The sequence below is a fragment of the Pygoscelis adeliae genome, unplaced genomic scaffold (genome assembly GCF_000699105.1).
Source record: "Pygoscelis adeliae isolate BGI_AS28 unplaced genomic scaffold, ASM69910v1 Scaffold10, whole genome shotgun sequence".
NCBI classification, from domain to species: domain Eukaryota; kingdom Metazoa; phylum Chordata; class Aves; order Sphenisciformes; family Spheniscidae; genus Pygoscelis; species Pygoscelis adeliae.
This window is the reverse complement of record NW_008824053.1, coordinates 2,000,920-2,022,406: the sequence shown is the minus strand read 5'-3', so window position 1 is coordinate 2,022,406 and position 21,487 is coordinate 2,000,920. Positions and strand designations below refer to the sequence as shown.

General features: G+C 38.5%; 1 protein-coding gene across 8 annotated transcripts in view; it reads right to left on the bottom strand.

Annotated features, from left to right (window-relative positions):
- Window positions 1–23: 23 nt before the first annotated feature.
- FRRS1 (ferric-chelate reductase 1) overlaps window positions 24–21,487 on the bottom strand; it is a 31,426-nt gene continuing 9,962 nt past the window's right edge. For 2 of the 8 annotated variants that reach the window (XM_009333751.1, XM_009333752.1), the window contains 17 exons: window positions 20,305–20,464; window positions 15,431–15,472; window positions 13,576–13,771; window positions 13,212–13,348; window positions 11,887–11,981; window positions 11,058–11,208; window positions 10,039–10,218; window positions 9,034–9,132; window positions 8,329–8,476; window positions 7,685–7,801; window positions 6,771–6,886; window positions 6,400–6,486; window positions 5,331–5,428; window positions 5,105–5,163; window positions 4,257–4,400; window positions 3,039–3,100; window positions 24–2,933 (listed from right to left, as the gene is read on the bottom strand). In XM_009333751.1, coding sequence (XP_009332026.1) covers window positions 2,841–2,933; window positions 3,039–3,100; window positions 4,257–4,400; window positions 5,105–5,163; window positions 5,331–5,428; window positions 6,400–6,486; window positions 6,771–6,886; window positions 7,685–7,801; window positions 8,329–8,476; window positions 9,034–9,132; window positions 10,039–10,218; window positions 11,058–11,208; window positions 11,887–11,981; window positions 13,212–13,348; window positions 13,576–13,771; window positions 15,431–15,472; window positions 20,305–20,355 — 1,875 coding nt within the window. In that variant the 5' untranslated portion in view covers window positions 20,356–20,464 and the 3' untranslated portion in view covers window positions 24–2,840. Of the gene's footprint in view, window positions 2,934–3,038; window positions 3,101–4,256; window positions 4,401–5,104; window positions 5,164–5,330; window positions 5,429–6,399; window positions 6,487–6,770; window positions 6,887–7,684; window positions 7,802–8,328; window positions 8,477–9,033; window positions 9,133–10,038; window positions 10,219–11,057; window positions 11,209–11,886; window positions 11,982–13,211; window positions 13,349–13,575; window positions 13,772–15,430; window positions 15,473–17,270; window positions 17,325–20,304; window positions 20,465–21,232; window positions 21,395–21,434 lie in introns of those variants that run through there. The other 6 variants (XR_664014.1, XM_009333749.1, XM_009333750.1 and 3 more) reach the window with 6 other exon arrangements.

Genomic DNA, 21,487 nt, shown 5'->3' with positions numbered 1-21,487 from the left:
ACCCAAAAAGAAATATGCTAATGTTGATTTGTCATCACAAGTTTAATCTGAAGAACACCGAAACCTTCTTGATCTCTTCTTGTGAAGAAGTTTTCTTTACTTCAGTGGGATTCCTTTATGAAGCAAAGCAATGGGAATTTTCTTCTATACAATATTTTATCATTCAAGAAAAAAAAATATATACAGCAGCCACCAGTGCTTCTAGAACCAAACTGCTTGTCACCTATTTTCCTGCTAATATCAAACACTTCCACGGAGTTTTTTCTTCTTTTTTTCAAAGGAATATACCAGAAATTTTGGAAGTCATCAGAATACAATGACACATTGCTTCCTCTTACAAGTCATGCAGGAAGAGGGCAGGGGTGATGGTGTGAACAAACATTGCACAAATTTAACAAGTCTTTCCATCAAATAAGTTACAATACTGCACATAAGGCCTCACATAAGAAACTATGCAATATTGCTAGCCCTGGGAAGGAACAAGTTATCCAAAGAGCAACTGACAATTTTGCCATCTTTAAAGCTGTATTAGGTGTGGAACAAGGATTTTTCTTCTTCTTGAGGAAAAGCAACTCTGCATTGCAAAGAGAAAATATTTTAATATTCAATTTCAATAAGTTTCTTCAGGAAGCATTTAGATAGCTTTAATTTATAAAACATCTACAAAGAAAACAGACAATCCATTTTGCTGCTAAGCAAGACTATTCTTTTTTAGTTTCTATTTGATAGTGTTTTCACCTTACTAGAAGAAACAAGAACTTTTATTAAGATATTTACATTCATGTTTTAAAAACCCTGTGTTCATCGTCACATGCAAATGAAACAACACACAGTATAGCTACTGTATTACAGAAAGAATCTGGCATTGACTTTAATTTAAAAAGCCATCAATTGTGCCTAGGTTGAGAGATTTTCTTCTATAAACTCATGGTATATGAAAGAGTCCCCCAAAACGTTAGCACTAGATGGGCCTGTGATTCCCAGGCTTTTGAGATCAGAGCTCTCTAAAAACCCCACAAACTCACACAATTAGCCATATACTTCTTGCCCTTGGGCCTAGGTTTTGCCGTATTTCTTCATAGTCCCCCTTTCCCAATCTGCACATGACTTTTCCAGCTTCCAGGAGGAAGGGGGATGATTCGACTTACGGTCACTTGCATTCTGCTGCAGCCGCTGACAAAGGGATTAATCCCAGCTCTATAAATGTTCTTATGGCTAAACCAGTTACTTGAGCAGCAAAAAAGAAGATCACTGATTACAAGCTTGTAGCTTTCTGAATATGACTTGTCCCTGCAACAGGCTGCATTGTGGATTTGGGGAGATGGAGGAAGAGACAGAAATAGACAGCTGTAGTAAATGGGGAGAACCACTACCTGACCCACATGTACGAGTATTTTAGAGCTGGCCATCAGGTAGTAGAGAGATGTTGCTATAACAGTCTACAGCAAGCCAGGCCTCACTATTTACTATTCTATCTAATACTCCAACACCTTTATTCCCAGCTAGCTTAGTAGTCCTAGGCTGAAGATATATTTTGAAGTGTTACAACTAAAAATCGATAATTTCCAGTATCAAAAATGAAGTGTGGAAGCAAACTGTTCAGAGCTGCAAAAAACAAATGCAAAGCACTGTACTGCACGGCATATTAAGAGTTCATTTCTGAGATGCCATTTCAAGAGTATCCTTCCATACTTAGGCAAACCATGAACCAAAAAAGTTAAACAATATAGTCTCTTTCCATTCCCTGTACCTAGTTCATATATTTATATAACTTTTGTTCACTAAAAAAAATGCCCTCCCATATTCTTATAAAGACAGTTCTGTCTCCTAGATATGCCAGCTCAAAGGACTCTCACTTAACATTAACAGAAGCTGCTTTTCCTGAAGTCAAACCAACTCCTAACCTACATTTTGTCCAGCAGTGCAAATACAACTGCAACATTCCTAAGCAAATATTTTCACTTCCATTTAAGCATCAAGTGGCATAAATCCATCTTATTCACACAGAAAAGTTATTCAGAAACCACAAGAACCAAAAGACAGTAAAACACAGAAATCCAAACACACAGATAGGTTCTTCCCATTTGAGTTTTGGATAAGTACAACTGGTTTTAATGCACTTATATTGCAAACACGTTTTCTCTTTATGGTTTAGAAGCACTGAGGGGGACAGGACAGAACAGTATTTTGCATGAGGCAAATGGCGGTTTTACTAAAGGACTGAAGTTCCTAAACCCATATGCTTGTGTAAGTGTACTGCTCTTAGAGCAGAGAGTATTTTTTGCATTTAACTGCAAAGATAGACAACAGCATTTAACTCATGCATCAAGCTGCATTTGTGACAGTTTTTGACCAAGTTTGGTTTTTTTTAATGCACAAAACTGTCATGAGCAGGAAGTTGTAACATCACATGCCATTAGAACACAGTAAAGTGAACAGATATAAGATTCTGGATCAATCTTTCCAGTTTTCCCAATAATATTCACAAAAGGTTTAGAGAACTTACTATCAAAACAGGATTGTCAGCACATCTTCTCAGTCTTCTTAACCTATAAGCTTCAATCAAGTTAACTACTGCACTTAAAAAATAGAGACTTCATTCCTTACTCAGGCAAAGACTCCCATTAAAAGTCCCATCAGAAGACAGCTTTTGCAGGACTACAACATCCTTCTATAGATTTGAATTCAAGTTCTCCCTAACATCGAGCATGACCCACGTGAGCTATTATTCTTCAATTACATCTTCAGGGAGGTGCTGAGGGCCAAGTTGTAATAGAAAGCATTCCTTGCAGGTTTTTCAACTGCACAATATTTCATCACAAAACTCTCAGTGACTTATTTCATATTTGGCTGATTGCTGCCAGGAAGGCAATGAGAAATACTACATTTCCACAGATGTAGATGGCGAACACAATCTGTTTAAACAGACGACCCTGCAAGAGAAGGGGAAGAAAAGCCATAGAAGTGTCAGTCTTTTTATTGGTTTAAACAAAGAATCATCCCATCTCATAGCAGTTATTTACTAAATTGTGACTTACCTCTGCTTCTGCAGATGTGAGTGACTGCAGTATCTGTACTCTGTCATCCTCTATCACTTCAACTGTTAGTGGGAAGAAAAAAAAAAGTTGTCTGCTCTTAAGAGTAAGGGGGTTTTTCATTTTTATACTGCAGAAGTCTTGATCCTGTGACTAAGTTACTAAGTCTTATACAGCATCAAATTTGAAAAGCACTTGGAAGTCTCATTTAACATTTCATGACCTGTACTATCATGCTCACAGCACAAGTGAAAAATTATTCTGGAGCTGACCTACAAAAAGTAACATCTGGACATTGAAGTGGCAAAACATTTTGTCTCTTTTGCTAGAGTGAATCATCAAAACACTGAGTTTTAGCTAAACGAAACACTTGTTTGATCTAAAACCTTCTCCTTTTCATTTTAAGATAACTAGATTTTATTAAGAAGTATTTTCCATTAGCCAACACAAGAGCATTCATTGTTCAAAGATTTCAGGTTCATTTCTCTATTACTAGGAAGTAATTATTGCAATTAAAGTTTAAACACACATCTTTCATAATCACTCCTTCTCCACGTGCCACCTTACAGAGCCTCTTAACTAATCATGCTTCTTCAATTCTGCAGATGTCTCATCTCTGCCTTAGATACAGGTTGTTTACATGTGCACAGTCATCTCCTCTCAGTGACACCAGCCAGCGAAGCTAAGAATTTCCAATGAAGTTACTACCAGTCTCTTCACTAGATATATTGGAGTCAGGATTTCACCTTCATTCCCCTGTTCATTCACAATTGCAAGCATTTGTGCTCAAGTTTCTGATCATTTTGCTCATGCAATAACAGCCATTCAATACCAGCAATTTGTCACAATGAAATGCAGATTAAATCTGCATGAATTCACCTGGACTTTACTTACCCAGCTGGGATCAAAATCATGGCAAACAGTGACAGATTCTTGGAAAATACTTATGCATTTCACTCTGCCCCTACGAACTACGGTTTGAGAAACAAGAGGCTACTATTTAAAATTGCACAAAAATTTTTTCTAGAACACTTTGGTCTTGAAAATTGGTTTGCTCCCATATTAGTTTGTACAGAAGATATGTACAAAGGGAGAGTTACTCCCTTTCAGCTTCCAAATTAGAGGCCAAAGAACACCTCCTGAAATTCAATCCACTCTGTTACATTTCTTGCACAATCCTCAGCAATCAAGGTAACAACAGGAATTGTGTTGGGTTTGTACCTTTACGTACGAGACAGTAGCTGTGTATTTCCAGAAGAACATCAATACCGACATGCCAAGCTACAAAACCAATCATTGTATAGGTGTCCCATGGGTCTGGTAGGTCAAGTGCTGGTAGATCCATTCCCAAGAACATAGTAACCACTAGTCAGTAAAAACAAGATAAAAAGACACTGAGTGCTGTGTCAGGGTAATTAAAATATGCTCTCAACACCTTTGGCAATAGATTTCCCATGAACTGCCTACAACTGCTTGGGGAATGAGGTTAGAGGAGTCCATGCACCTAAAAGCTTTTTTTCCGGCAGTGTGAGGGGGAATGCAGGGAGGAAAGGAAAAGGCCAAGATAGCCTTCATCCTGCTCAGTGCCCTATCTCATCCCAGTCACAAACACTAGCATTTGTGACTACCAACAAGACCACAGTCACCGCAACATTTGTGCTTCAGCTGCCTGTGGAAACTCGTCACTATTAATAGAATTAAGCCCAGCTTCTGGTTCTGCAAGTTTCCCCTCCTCCATTAAATAACATTGAACTATGTTACTGTAAGAACACTATCCTCAAATCTTCCAAGACAAAAAGAAATTACTCAAGATACAACAAGTCCTCATTACATAGATCTTTCAGATTTGTCTGTAATCTCTTTGGTTTTTCATAGTCACTTTTTCTCCCTAAAGCTGTACCTGATGGCCACTTAAAACTCACACAGAAGATGGCCAGCAAGGAAAAGAATCTTTAGAGATGCACCTGGACTGGATGTCCATAGATGTTTTACATGAGCAATAGCCCAGACAATGAACAAAGTTCCTTTAAATCACTTAAAAGGGAGTTACAACTATTACTCCTACTCACCAGCTAATATTCTAGCTGTTGTACCAGTACTCCAGTGAAACCAGTTAAACAATTGCCTCCTACAAAACAATGAAAAGCATTTTATTGACTACATAGTTGGGGGGGATGTTAATCAAAGAACATTGTTACTTGCTTTAAAGATATCTTTTCAAAATAATAAGAATTTGTAAAGAAACAGGCATATTTAATTCCTGTGGCTGTAACTTAATGAGTTAGCTGTGAGTACCTTGGTGCATGACGAGACGGTCTGAAACCTGCCATAAGTGCTTGAAAGATTGTCAGAGCCATCACGGTACAGCCGAGATAGGGATGAAAACCTGCTTGCTAAACACAGGACATTTTTCTTTAACATCATATCTATATAAAGATATAGGAAAAAACCCAAAAAGTTTATATTTATGCTTGTATTAGTTACAATGGTGGAGCAGCACTGTGTTTAGACTGGCAGAGGCTAAACACAGGACACAGTAAGCTGCCCTGCAGCTGGATGGAGATGGTTCTCCTTGGCAGCATGAGACGCTGGTAAGCCTGCCCAGGGTTTGTCCCACCTTTTGCTGTATTGAGAAATTCTACCAGCTGAAGAGCAGAGAGCAGTATATAGAAGCTATGCTCCAAGCCCTTCATCCTCAATCCTGTGTCTTCAGGAGACGCCTATTTCGTAACTACTCCCAGCACTGGTATCTCCTCTCACCCTATCTGTTCTAATCTTAACCCTAAAACATTTTATTCAATTTCCCTAGCTCATACCTGTGACCACATTCTTCTCCTACCTTTAATTCAGATACTCTCTAGACTTTCCAATTTCTGATATCACCTTGCACCAAATATTATACAGGTGACAGCAACAAGTATACAATCTCTATCTACCTAATGTTCCAGACTAAGCTTAATCATTGGATACAGTTACTGAAGTTCAAGTTCATAACAACACTTATTCCCAGCAGGTTTACAACATCAATAAGTCAGCCGTCCCATCCTGACCCCCCTCCCAAATTCAAGTTCTCTAAGGAAATGGGAAGAAGACAGATTTAGTACATAAAGAAACTGTGAGCAAGGACTTTATTTGGGAGAAAGAGGAAGGAAGGAAAGTACTGAAGTTTTTCAATTGTAATTAAAGGAGGCAATGTTGTTGTTCGGTGTTGCTAGGATTTGAAATCAGCCTACTTAAGGACAGCTTTCACAGCAATTTCCTCAGCAATAGTTGTACCATGTTAGTCACCAGTGGACCTCGTTCTCCTTCATTTGGTCCAACCTTTACATTTGAGTTAACAAACAAAACAAAAGCACACACTTACTTGGCTCCAACCTCCTCGGTATATAAAAGGCAACACAAAAGAAATGCTTGTAAGTGTGACTGTGGTCAACATAAGCATACGATGTACCTAGAAAAGTTAAGTTTGCTTTTAGAAACTCTACAGCTTTCTTAATACGTCATTAAAATACATTTAACAGATCTACAGTTAAAGATGTTCTTAGTCTCCTCTTTAGACTTTGCTTTTACAAATAAAGTAGGTGAACTTCTGATTTGTAATTGTTCCATTTTATAAGATTAAAGACAAAAATCACACTAAGTTTAATCTCCTCTTTCTTGGATCTAGTAGGTTTATAATTCTGTTTACAATAAAGCTAGAAAACACAGCTGGAGGTACGGGGAGATTTTGCCCACCTGAAACCACATCTCCTTTCCAAACAGGAATGAATGAGACCAGACAGGTTTGAAGAATCGTGCAACAAGAACCCCAATACTAACTGTGGTAATCCAAGCAACAAACATTAGCGCTCCTGAAAATTGAAAAATAATACAAGGTAAACATGAGTAATTTAGCTGCATATGAATACAACTTCAAAGACTGTGTAACAGTTTAGTCCATACGCATACTGCCAGAATTTACTAGTGCTAAGTTTTAATCACCTGGTTCAGACTACAGCTTTATAGCATTTATCTGGCTAGAGGACAGAAGCATCCCTATAAAAGATAATCATACTATGCCCACACAGCATGACAGAGCAGCTCTGGCTACCACACATTTCATATACACCAGTATAGTCAGTACATACTGGTGAGAGATGCTGTTCTGTCACCAACTTAGACGTCAGAGAATGAAAGGTGACATTTCTTTCAATTTGTTTGACAAAGAATTAGTTATAGTTCTCTCATGGGCCTGCTTTAAAATCCAGTACCGTAAGACAAAAAATTCTCATTAACTTCAATGGGTCTGGACTGTCAGTTGAGGAGTTTCTCATTTCAGATAGAATTAAACCAATAATGCAACTAGAACAAATTAAACCAGAGAGAAAGAGGTAAACAGAAACAAGTCCTAATTATAAATTTAGGAGAAAATGCAAATGCAGGTTAATTTTTCTGGGCAAAGAGAATCTAACAACGCTGTTCTTGAAATGAAAAATTATTCATAACTTTACTCTGCCTTCACGGTCTCGGGTCTTGCTAGCCAACGGTATATATAACATGAGCACCAGAAAGACAAGAGGAAATACCTACTCTACAATAATGAGGAAAATCTAACTCTCCAGTCTCAGCAAGTCTAGAACTGGAAAACAAAACTCGAAGTTGCAGCTTACCATGAGCCTTGATAAGTCGTGGGGACCTGGAACCTCCAATATCATGAGGAAGGCCTGTGACATTGTATATTCCGTTGGTGATCAGAGGCTGACGACGATGTTTGTGTATTAGTCCACCTAAGCAGTGACAAAGTAGTTTGTTTATGGCTGATGAAAGCCACTGCACTTGTAAGTGTGCCCACTCCCTATTTATGAATGCAAGCCCTGTTGTGACCCCTGAGCATAATCATACAAATGAAATTTCTGACACACAATATGGTAAGAACCTAAGATGTCACCTGTCTTGCATACTTTATGTACAAGAACCAACTCACGCCTCTACAGAAAATAGCTTTCTCCGCTACACACACAAGACGTGAAGAATAATTCCCTTCGATGTTAGTCTTCATTTCAAAAAGATGTGGCCAGCTCTCAAGAAGCTAACAGTTCCTAGCATCAAGTGGGCATACAACACACATACATGAGTAAGTTGACTATAACTTCCAAAAGCAAACCCATGGTCCGGAGAGGCAGTAAAGATGACTAGACTAAGATGCCTCAAACTTGGAAACCTTAGTTCAGATACTAATTCTCAGCTAAGCCATATCTTACATAAGGGTTACTAACTCATTTAGAACTGTTCAAAGAACAGCAACCAAGTTTACCTTCACTAGCTTCCCCATCTGCCAGAAAGATGTAGTAACTGGCATCCAGATTAAATCTCCCTTTATAAGCAGGAAGACGAATACTCCTTCTGAAAGAACATTGAAGAACACCATCCACAAGCCTCCATGACACATCTTCAAGGGCATTCTGTGAAACAGAAGACATTTAATACTCAGTCTTTTCAGACTGGCAGAGTAATTGGCTTAAAAGTAACCATGCAAAAGACAAGAGTGTCACTGGTGCACAAAGAAACACCGGCAATGATCGGGGTGGGGGGGGATAAAAATGTCTTGCATACCCAACTTAGAAGGTGTGTCAGTAAGTCAACAGAGCAACATAAGGGTTGGACTTATTACCACCAATTTTTCCAGCTCATAACAACATTCTCCCCTTCCCTTCCAACCTTTAACCCAAGATATGTTGATTGCAACTGCAGCCCTAGCAAAGGGACAGAGTAATAACAGGCACAAAGTTCCTCAATAGACTAAGCTCCCACCACATGACCTGTTTTTAAAAGTTAAGTTTAGACTTCCAAAGGTAACATTTACTAGGAAGTAAGAGCCCAACCAATCTCACCTTAAAGAATTATGGATCCACCTCACTATTTACAGCTGCTGTGCAAAATAAAAGCACAAAGTGGCAGCATACCATTCATTACTTCAAACCTACATTTGTGTAAGTGTCTTAGGTGCTTTCAGACGTACCTCTGAATCCAAAACAGGACGACTTCGCCCCTTCAGATAGGCAGGGCTTACATGAACACGGTGGTCCTCATTAACACACAGATATGCATCATCACCACCCTGGAGAGTTTAAAAGAAAAAGGTATTTATAGCCCAATAAAAACCACTACTGGCAGTCTCCAAAAGCTCTTTGATTTAATATATGCAACAAGAGCCGAGACAAGTTTCTCTAGCTGTCAAGCTATTATTTCCCAGCTTTCAAACACTTCAGTATTACAGAGGAACCACATTAAGTCAAACAGTTGACACATTATGATTTACACTCCCCCCCTCCCAGGGTAACAACCATACTATCAGAAGTTTTTTTAATTATTTAGAATTTACTAAATTTACCAGACAAGACAGAGATAGATATTGATGTTATTTAAAAAGCCTCTTTAGTTAAAAGTTGGTTTTCTTCACAGCTGTGAAGACAAAGTATTGTTAAGAGCCAAGTGTTCTTGCATTACGGACATGAATATAAACATCACCTCCTTTGTGCAACAGTTAGTTTACGGATTATGCATTTGTCAACAGCATCGTCCCTTCACTTTAACACCAATTAGAAAAAAGGATCTCTAAACACTTTTTAAGATTGAATGGAGTCACTCCTGTACAAACAGTGATGAAATGCAAATGGTTTTCAGAAAGCATAGCAACTCAGCTTCTGACAGGTGAGGGGTTTTGGCTAGGTAACAAAGAAAGACTGATCTAACCAGGAATTCCAGTCAGCTACTGTGCATCAGACAGGTTGGATTCTGCTAAGACAGGTGTCCACAAGGAAATTCTACTGAAAATAGTCAGTCCTGAGCTAAAACTGAATATCCACCTATAAAAGGCAACCTGTGCTTCAGCACTATGGGAGAGAAGTTACTTTGTGTGACCTCTAGCAGCGTTTCAGTTTTCCATATGCATGTTTTGCCAGAGTACCATTCAAACTTTACTAAGATCACAAAAGCAACTCAAGTAGTAGAATAGGACACTCACCATCCACTGGTCACGGGACAATGCAAATGCTAAATATCCTTCACTTGGACCACTCATTTCAATAAATACTGAACTCTTCTCTCGTTGGAAGGATAGAAAAAAACAGGAAGCACTTTCAGGATCACAGTTTGAAGGGTTCCTAATGCAGAACTTCATACTTCCACAGCCTGATGCATTAAACTAGACATTAAGCAAACAAACAAGTCATAAGCAACAAGAGTTTCTCTCTTCTTTCTACCCCGTTCTAGAAGAAAGCATACAAGGGACAGCAAAGAAATGCCATCTATGTCTACATACCAATCTCTTAACCCATCCCTACAATTACCCCAGGACTAGTAGGTAAAATGATGGCAAGTTCCAAGCTGTACTTCTACTCAAGTTGAATTTTCACTTTAAAGACATAATAATAGAATAACTTTGAAAAGAAAGTAAAAGCTTTAGAGAAACTTCCTTTAGTTTAATTTTTAGAGAGAGATAGTAATTGCTGTAGGATGAAGGAGAAAAGAAGGGAAGACCAGTTTTTTATTTCCTTTTTAAAGTAGCAACTCCACTGATACACAATAAGAGAATGCATCGATTAGAAGTCACGCTTATTCTGGATCAAGTAGTGATGCTTGCTCAATCCATTCAAGAATCAGTAATGGAAGTCAGTGACACAGATTAACTCATAGAAGGAAGTTCCTGAGCCTGTAGTTACTAAATAGGAAGTTATTAGTCAGGACCAGAGTAAGTCTTTTCCCCATCTCTCTTCCCAGGTATGCATAATATTTTCTGACCATTACATTCTACATGTTCTATTAATCTTTTGACCCGTGTGTGGCGTGACAACATTTAACCCACACAAGCTCAGACAACTCAACTAACACAACAGGGTAGCTGTCTATGTTCTTGGTCTCTGATACCCAAGTTACTCATCCATCATCTCTCCCTTTCTGTCAATAGACTGTACCAATGTGATTTCATTTAATTCCATTCATCACAAACATTAGAGAGCATTATTTAGGTTTATAATTACTTACTGGTTTTGATAAGTAGGAAACCGGGTGTGAAGTTGACAGAGCCTCTGATGTTGCATGCAAGCGTGGTGTTGGGGACAGTGCATTAGGCTGAGAAACAATAGGACCAGGAATCTTCACCCAGAAAATCTTGTATTTCTTCACAACTGTGGCTCTTGAAAAAGCATAACACACATGCAGTCATTACTGTATACATCCACAGCCGATTTTTACTTTCCAAAAAAAAAAAAGGAAAAAGGAAAAAAGGAACAGCTTCTATAGCTTGTTCAACTTATTTGTAAAACCCCCATCTTTATGCAGACCTCTACCATTTTAGGGATTAAAGTAGGAAAAATATTTGAAATCTCAGTGGAAAAATAATTTTAAAACACATTACTGCATGCTCTACTGTGTACAAGAAACATTCATGCTGGTGGCATAGATTACAACCTCAGAGAAAAGTTGCATAGATTTTAATCCATTAGTGCTCAAAAAGCTAGCAGTATAACAGGAGGGTATACATACCATTTTGTTATGTACAAGCACAGAAAAAGATTCTTAACACTGTATGTTATAGGCATGAGAAGCGAGCAGTTAACCAGAAATACTAAAGAAACCAGTCTCCGAATCCCCTTCTACTCTCTCCACAAAAATCAAACTAATTATCTCCAAGCTTTCCCTAAAGAACAAGTGTCTGCATTAATGTAGATTCTACAGCAAGCAAGAGGTGTCAACTTTTCAGGCTATCAGTCCAAGGATACTTTTCAGTTGCTGGCCAATATTTGACACAGAATGGTACAGGTTTACCTTATTTGCATTTTAATAACCTAGAACTAATACTAGATGTACTTACAGAAACTGTACACGTTTTGGTGCATCTCCAGGAGCAATCCAATAAACTTTGATGTATTTCTTTTTTGCTTTACTTGTGTGACTGACAGCTGAATTCTGAAAACAGACACATAAAGAGTTACACAGCGGATATGCACTAAGGAGATTTCAGCTAACACAGTCATCACAGGCTGCAGCTAAATCCTAAACAGACACCGCACTGTTACACTGCACAGACCCAATCCAACTGGCTTTTCCCCAATCAGTCATGATCAACTCGGATGAAGTCTACCACTGAAACTTACATGTACTAACAAACTTTAAGGCTAAAAGGAACAACTAGAGGTCTTTCAGTCTAGAAGACTCCAGTGATGAGACAGAGGTCCCTGCAGCGTTTATGCAGAAATGGTGTGATAACACCCTGTTTTTTGACAGTAGGAGCATGAAGGGACAGTGCAATGACTGTACAGAGAGAACAGAACTAGTATTCCAGAGGACAAAAACCAAAAGTAGTCTTGGGGTCAGCGAGTTATTTGCACAAGATAAACAGATCAGACACAGCACTGAACTAAGTCCTCAGAGCACAGAGGGGACACCCCAGACAACCCCATGGCTTTACAGCACTGATGAATGCATTAATTAGACGCCACTGGGGGGGCAGGCAGTAGAAGTGGAGAGAAAAGATACATCTAGGCAGATTGAGAACTTTGTCCACACTGGCTCAGGTGACACTGTACATGTTCATGAAGTTCAAGCGGGTTGCTGAAACACTAGTCAGAGTTCACATCTCTTGCACATAAGGCAGAATCCATTTATCTAAAACAGATATTGAAGATTGCGATCTAACCTGTTACTAAGAAGGCTCCATTAACAGTAACTGACAGAGCAACACTAAAGATAATAATCTATTCTAGTGTTTGTTTACCACAATAACTGACCTAAGCTTGCCTCGCTGTAAGACATTTTCTCTGTCCCTAAAAAGCATGGAAAATTATTGATAACTCTCCTCTTCCAAGCAAATAGAGCATGCCTTCCTCTTTTTAGTATTAAGTATGATAACCAGGAATACACTACCTTCACTGTGCACAAGTCAAAATTATGTTATGAATGCTGCATCTTCCCACAGCAGTCAATAGCTTTCTACCACCAGGATAGTTTAAATGGCTTGCAAGAATAGTCTGACAGAGTTGCAGTGAGACATGCCTCTGTACTGCAAGTTAGACCAATTTCCTGAGAGACTTACTGAGCTCAAAGAAGATTACATAGCTTAGCTCTGTCCTATTACAGACATGGTCTAGTACAAACACCTCAGTGCCTGATGTCCCATTTTAAGACACTAGACTATACCTTGGTACGGCCACATGTCAGAAGCTGTGAAAGTCTCCGGTCAACTAACATGAAAGAACCAACTGCAGGGCTATCCAGATGTTCCGCATCCCGGGCTTGTATGAAAAATCCTTCAAAATCTGGTCCAGACAGATGAACTGAAGCAAGAAGAAAAAGGAAGTGGAAATATTCTCCAGAGGAAGAATGAAATATTTCAACAATGACCACCAGAAGCTCATTTTACAAGTACTAAATGACTGCTAAATGAATCACCTGAACAAGATTCAACTGCTTAGATAGACCTAGTATAGCTAAGCTGAATAAAGACACACTACAACACAAAGAAACTGTAAATTAAACTCTTCAGCTATAACTGACACAATACCTTCTATGTTGTCCCCTGGTTTAAATTCAGTCCCATTCACTGTAATGGTGTGCTCAGGTGACAGCTGTGGAGAGCTACCATGACAGGGTATCATGCTAGTGCAGGCTTCTCTTATTTTCCCACTTGGATAGCCATCCACAGACGCATAGAAGCAAATAAACATCCAAACAGCAAAAGCAAGGCCAGGCAGCTCCATCTATACAAAGTAAGAGTTACAGGCAATTAAATACAATAAATGTTTACATTACAGGTCACCACTCATCTTTAGAAGAGTCACTTGAATACTGAAGTTTAAAAACATGTTTAAAACAAAAGCATGCATGAAAAGACACCATTCCCAGCTGCAGAAGCTAAAAGTAACGTGTGCTTCTGATAACTGCCAGACTTTGCAAGAATGTTCACAGATATCGTGTTTCAGGCCATCAAGAGTGCAGACAGTAGATGGATCCCTCCATCCACTGGGTGGTTTATTTCTCTCAGTGCATTTTGACATCACTTTTTAAATTTATTTTGCTTACGCCTCTCCCATATTCTCTCTCTCTCAAAAAAAAAATCTGCACAGGACAGATGGATCTTAAAACATGTTTCATTGCTATATAAAGGTCCACAGTATACTGAGGAACTACACAGCTAGTATCAAGCCACTCTTTTATTAATCATAGCTCCAAATTGTGCATCATTACAGACTGCCTTTTGTTTCCACAACTCGTGTCTGTTTCTTCACATATGACAAATAATTCCCAGGTAACAAGTTCTTCTTTCTGCAGGGAAACTAAAGTTGTCAAATGTCAGAAATAGATTTTATACATGCAAAAGAGTGGGAATTTGGTATAAAGATTTAGACAAAGAAATATGTTTGTTGCAGACAAGCACAAGACTTTTCCTTTGAACTCTTCCTTTTGGATACTGGACCATTAGTCAAACAATAGCATTGCTTGTCACACTCTTATTAAGGGAACAGTATACATGAAAAACATGTAGGGTATTAGGACCGAAGAGCCCAAAACAGTTATATGAACCCCTAATCCCAGCATTCATCATATAATGTCTCGCTCTGCCGCAATACTGTTTTCAAAAAAGCTGTGGTAATTGTTTTGTTACTCAGCAGCATGCAGGATTTACAGTTGTATTGTTGCTTACAGAACGCCTTAGCCAACAAGAAAAAGCATCTGCATGTCCAAAAGGTTGGGAGAACAGAGATAAACTCCCTTTCAATCCTTCGGTACAAGTGGGTTATCAGCTCTAGTGGAACATATAACAGGCAAGTAGGTCTGCCTTCTGGAAGAGCCGTGCCCATTTTGCACCAAGTGATAAGAAGTATCAGGTTATGAAGTTTCCTGACAGCATGCATGGACATGAAGATAAGAAAGGCACAGAGCCATTTCAGACTGAACTCTGATACCTAAAAAGCAGTCAGATGAAGATAAGGCATGTCATTAGTCTTACACACTCTCTAGGAGTCATCAACATTAACTCTTCCAAAGTTCTCATACATTCAGTGCTAAAAATCCACAATATCCAGAGCAATGCTGCATTTGTACTTCAACATAAGAGCTCCTTGGCAACTTTACACCAGCAAATACAAGAAAATCAAAGGGGGTTGAACAGTTACATTTCAGGAACTAGGAAAAAAAAAACCCCAACACTCAACTCCTCCTGCCAAATATTCAAGATAACATTATGATAATGTCTTTAACTTCTAGTTAAAGTAAGCCTTTCCTTCTAGTTCCAATACTTCTCCAAACTGTCACAAACCTCCATCAACATGATTTTATTCATAAGTTAAGGAAGCCTACAGAAACCTAAAAACTAAGGTTCAGTACAATGGTGGCATTAAAGCAGCTTTTATACATACCAGTGAAATCTTCAAAACAAGTTGCTGACAGAAGAGATAAGGCTGCATACCGCAGAAACAAGAAAAAGAGGTTAGTATTCTAGTTTAAGTAGCAGAGGATGTGGTAGGGATTTAAAATGAAACAAGAAATATTCTTTAGCAGACTCAACTGACTCAAAAGCTGGCAGAAGAGAAAAAGGAAGCAGCAGAGATGAAAAGAATGAAAAAGGCCAAAATCTGAAAGTACTGTACTAAAGAATAATTTTTTTAAACATTTTTTCTTTTTTTAAACAGGGTTATATGTAGAAGAGCAATCTCCTCTATGCACATTCAACGATGAGGGCCAGATCCTATAAAGAACAGTAATTTCCATATTAAAATTTAGCTTTCCTCAAACAAGACTTATTCAGCTGCCTTGAGAAGTCCCTTTCCTCCTTTAATCTGGAAATACACTGTGGCACTCTACGTTCTCCACTTACACTGTAAAAGAGGCAGAGGGAAGATGGGAAGCACTCATAATATCAATCATCCTGTGGTTGAAGATTCATTTTGTATTTTTAGGAAAATATCTCCTAAAATGTTATTGTAGACAAAACAGTACAATAGGTCAACATTCTAGAGAAGTCAAGCTTTAAGAAATTACTCCTTACTTTCAGATTAAAGAACTCTGGACTTTAACTCGAATACCATAGAAAAACCCTTTGTATAACAGAGTAGAACTTCATATTTAAAATTGTAGTTTGGACTAGCAAAAAGCAGAAGTTTACAATCACTCATCTGCTGCCCCTAATTCAGCTAGGATCCCACTGTGCCTCCCCACCCCCTTTTGCAACACGCACATACCCCCTCGGCCTTCAGCCAAGACCTGTTCGAAAAAAGCCTCATACCAATCATAACAATCAAGACAGACAAGGACACAAAATCTGAATATACAGGAAGGAAGAGGGAAAATCCAAGAGATGCCCAGAACTTCCTCATATAAGCAGGTTAGGGTGTCTCCTTTAGCTCTAGAAAAGCACCTGTTACAAGAGCATGAAACAGTACGTCATGCCCTCGTGAATATGACAGTCAGGCCAAGAGAAGGAAAAAGTGAGTTAGTCTAGAAAGCTGAGCACATATCATTAGTAGTTCAAAAATGAACAATATTAAAAAAACACCCAAGGAAGATACCTAATTAAGCTAATGAATCAGTAATAAGCAATTCTGAGAAGGGACAAGAAAAGGTATCTTTGTACTCAGGCTGAAGATGGATAAGCAATTATATCCATCCTCAGCCAAGTATTTGCACAATAGATCATCTGTTTTGCTAAACAAAAAAACCCAGTCAGCCACTGGCAAGCAACAAGTCACTCCTATATAAAACAGTCACCTCTTCTTCTGTAAGATTACATGGTTTCCTCTTTTCTCTGATTAGAGTTCTACAGCCACAATAGTGTTATTTCCCACCAAGTGATGTTGTCAGGAATGACTGCATTTTTAGACATTTAGCACACCATATAGACCACAACGCAGAACAGTTATTTAGAATTAGAGGAGTAACTAGCTTTAAAATTTTAACTAATCACATGCAGAGATTAAGGAATCAAGGTTTGCAATAAGTGAACATACAATAAACTGTAGACTATGCTACTTTTTTCTGATATTCCCCTTTGCAGGAAAAACAGAGGAAGACAACTAAATCTCACAACTACATACATAAGTACAACCCCAAACAAAAAGCATTAGGATTAATGGCATGGAAATTATTTGTTAGAGAGGTTAGGTTCAGGGAAGCTGAAGTGTGATATGTGAATCATGCTTAAACTCACCACAAAATAAATGCCTTTTAAAGAATAAAGTAAAAATAAAAACAGTTCTCCACCTGTATCAAGAAGCACCTGAGAGACTGATCAAAGCTATCACATCTTACAGAACTGTTACTCACTCTATTAGTCTACTCCTCCCAGAAATATGGCTGAATTAAAAAAAAAATGCAGTTAATTTGCATTCTAATAAAGATGAATCAGCAGATCTCTGCAAGATCGTCTTTTCTAGATAAGAACAACATAACAAACTGCGTCAAAACCTTAAATCACCAAGTATTGCCACTAAAGCTAGACTCAAAATGAGAATCTATGTTAACTCAAGCTTTGAGGTGTGTAAGCTGTGGAACAGCCTGCTACTACCTATAGCATTTGAAAATACTCTCAGTTTCCACCATAACTTATTATAAATTGTAAATTTGTCCTTCTTGACAGATTTTGCTTGCAAGTTGTATTTCAAAGGGTTATAAATAAGTCACAATGGCCAAAGCTTCTTAATACAACTACTCATTGGTGACAGCCTACAAATTAGCAGACAGTCAAGTTCCCTGTACTAAAGAGGAATAGGAATAATTGACTTCAGGACTGAAGCATAATGATGTTAAAAAACATAAAAGCTAATTCCTGCAGTATTTTTCAACTGGCAATTCTCCAGTGTTTTTGTTAACTTACTATCGTTTGAACAGCCTGGAAGAACAGGAAGCTGAAGGATTTCTCCACTACCCAGTGACTTGTTTTCCAAGATAAATGCATTACACTGAAATGCTTGTGTTAACCAAGGGCCTGAGAGTACATACAATCTCCTTCCTCTATCCTGCCTGCACGCCAGCTGCACACCATGTGGTAGCATGCATCAGTAAATGCCCCAGTCAAGGTTACAAGGATGTGCTACAGAGCATACTAGCTCCATAGTCAGAACACAATCACATAGCATTGATTGTTGATTTTACTTAATCTTGTACTCTACACAGACTTTTCGATATGTTATACACGACCAAAGACAGCATAAGATCCAGGAGTCCTTTCTCTACAGACAGATTAGATATAGCGCATACGACACCATTACAGTCTAAGACAGTTATTAAACCGCTATGCTTCGTACCTTTACTAAGAATGGAAAAAATACTTCAATACTCATTAGTTTGAAGCATGACTGCAAATTTGTTATTCCCTCCCAAACTCTCCCTACTTAAATCTTCAGTATAATAGATAACTCACAACCCTGGCAGGAAAGAAAGCTTCAGAACAAGTTTGTTCAAAGAAACTTCATCATTACCTGTAATTCTAACAGTGTTTCAAATATCACGTCACTCTTGGGGCAAAGGGAGGGAGGGAGAGAATTGTGTACTTGAAGCCATTTATAATACAGCCCTCTAATTAACAGAAAGCAAAAAAATACGGAGTGACAGTCATCATCTCATCACCCTTGCCTAACATGGGCAAAATGCTTTAAGCTTTTCCAAGGAAGCTGAGTAATCGGAACGTCAATTAATATTTCATATGGAACTTGATTATAACTGTAAAATTCAATTTCATACAGAGGTTACTCAATACTAACAGCTGACTTCTAAAGTTTCAGTTAAGCATTTCTTGAGCCATACTACCAAGTTATTTTGTATGTTTGCTGGGCAGGTCAGAACTCAAGACGGAAATAGAGCTTTTTGTTAGAGCACCCCTTTTTGGGAACTTACATTGCATACAACCCACCAGAAATTTGGGGGAAAGTCATGTAGAAAAATCAGAATAGGGCTCCCAAAGGTACTCCATGCACGGCCAGTTATTCCAACAGTAGTGGAATGCAGAACAGTCATTTTAAATAAGAGGCAGCCAAAAAAAGCTCACTGAGAACCTACAACAGATATTCCTGAAAAAGTGAACTAGAAACAACCGTTTCAGTTAGTATAAATGGAGATGAAGTACCTAGGATTCTTTATATTTATGACGGACCATGACAAGACAAGAACACCTCAGTGATAATTCAGACGTTAAAGGCCAAAGTAATTATCTGTGGCTTAACCTCAAGAGATTCTGCCTGGCAAGGCAGATTGCAGAGAGAAATACAGCTTTGCTCATAATAATAGCTACCAGCTTCTGTAAAGTTTCAATGCAATACAACTACACTTGTCTGAACATTTAGAATTTATCATCCCATTCATTCAGGAGTCATCTCTTTCTCCTACTAAGGAGGAACGAATAAGAAATGGGGGTGGGTGGGAAGAGTGCTTTAGGAGCAGAATCTTTGAAAGCCTGAACCAACCATACAAAAATTTAGTGGGAATCTTTTCATGATATTTAGTATATACAGGAATTTATTCTCCTGATTACATCTCACGACCTTACAGTAACTGCATTTGGATAAATGGAGAGCAGTAAGTTACTCCCTCCTGTGTTGAAAAAACTCCCACAGTCCCTGCAGGTATCAACAGCTAAGAAAGCCCTGGTAGCCTAATTCCTCAAGAGCACAATGTTCACACACAAACTCAGGATCTCTTCACAGAAATTATCTTCTTTCAGCCATTTAACAGAACTTCCATTAGCTGCAGAGTATGAAACCTAAAACGAGTTTCAGAGAGAAAGAGGAGACAAGAGGAGGGGCAAGGCAAACATATTGCCAATTCAAAGGTACAAGAACTATCCTAGCCAGAACTTTTCTCCTGAGCACCATCAGACAAGAGGGCAAGCAGAAAAGGAAAAAGCTGTCTAAAGGCAAATAAGCTGTGTTAGCAGAAGGTGTTTGTGCCATGTCTCTTTAGAAATAGACCCTTACAAAGCAAAAGCTGGCAGCCTTGCTGTCCAAGAGTCACTTTCCCTCCGAGTTCAGAAAAAGAGCTTAGGTTAATGTCTCCTGCTCATTTAAATGTGGTCATATCACAATAGCTGGATGAGCAAGGGCAGAAAACAAGTAGTGTTCACATTCACAATAACTCATTACTTTTAAAAAAAACCAAAACAAAACAAACACACACACACCCCACAACAAAACATACACACCTCAGCCTCTTGGTCTTTCTACTCAGGAAACATTCAAAGTGAACTTCAAGGCTTTTCTGTTTCCAAATGAATTTTTGCAACAGTTTAAGCGTAGGTACTTACCTTACAGCCAGTCCTTCTGTTACAGCGACCAAGCCTGAGTAAAACTGCCATTGGATTTCTACTTATAGTAAGACAGCTTATATTACATTGTAACCTCTTCTATTTGACTTGCATCTAACAGTATTAACCTTTATCATACCCAGGATCAGAGGAAGTTTGTCTGAAGGAAGAAACAGTACACACACGAAAAAGGAAACATTTATAAGAGCGTTCTTTACTTCAGGCACACATTTTATGCTGCTTTGCAAGCTAAGCACTTCAGCTGAAGTGCATGAAGTTGTAATGAAGCACTGACCCTGCAGCTTCCTTTGGTTTGTCAGACATATAATTCCACAGACCTCAGAGAGTTTCATATTAAGTAATTATTTTAATTATCTTCTGGTGCAGTTAAGGGGAAAAAACCCCAAACAAACCACTTTTGATACCTTCTTCCTCAAGCACAAGTTGGTACAAAGTTGCAGCATGATTTTAAAGCTTGTTATATATTTACTCCCTATCAAAGAGACACTTTCTTTCAGAAAAATTCGTAAAAAGGAATACAATAAGTGTGTCTTTTTTCCATATATCCCACCAAGAATGAACAAGAGGCAAGGATTTTGTCCTGCTCAGTTGTTTACTTTGACTATTTAACTTTCTGTTGGGCAACTGCTCTGCATATAATCTTTAAGGCCCCAACCTTGCAGACTTTTACGCATACAAAGAACCAAAAGTTGCAGGCTGACTTAAAAATGACAGTTTGTTACCCCAACAAGCAAATTCAACTACAGGATCAGCACATTTGCTGTAACAGTTACCATACAGCCATCTCCTATGCACGTTAATGAAGAAACAAAATAAGAAAGCAATATTCACGTAACATTAAGATGCCAACAAGATGCAAGAGAAACATGGTTGGTGTGGCTTCCAGATAAAATGAGCCTTAGCTTACCTTTACTCATTAAGGCAAGCACGCTTAAGAGGTTTCTCTAAAGCAATTCAGAAATGCTTGCATGAAAGGCAGCAGCTACAAGGTGCTTTAAAAGCTTCACAAGCTTCACCAGATTTTAATTTACTTCATAGCTACTGTAGATATTCTAGTAAGCACATATAGTTTTCAAAAAACTCGCAGTATCCACACTTTGAGCACTCACTGGCGTCAGTTTCACCAAAGCGCCCTGGAGCTACAGCAGCTTCTCTAAGGCAG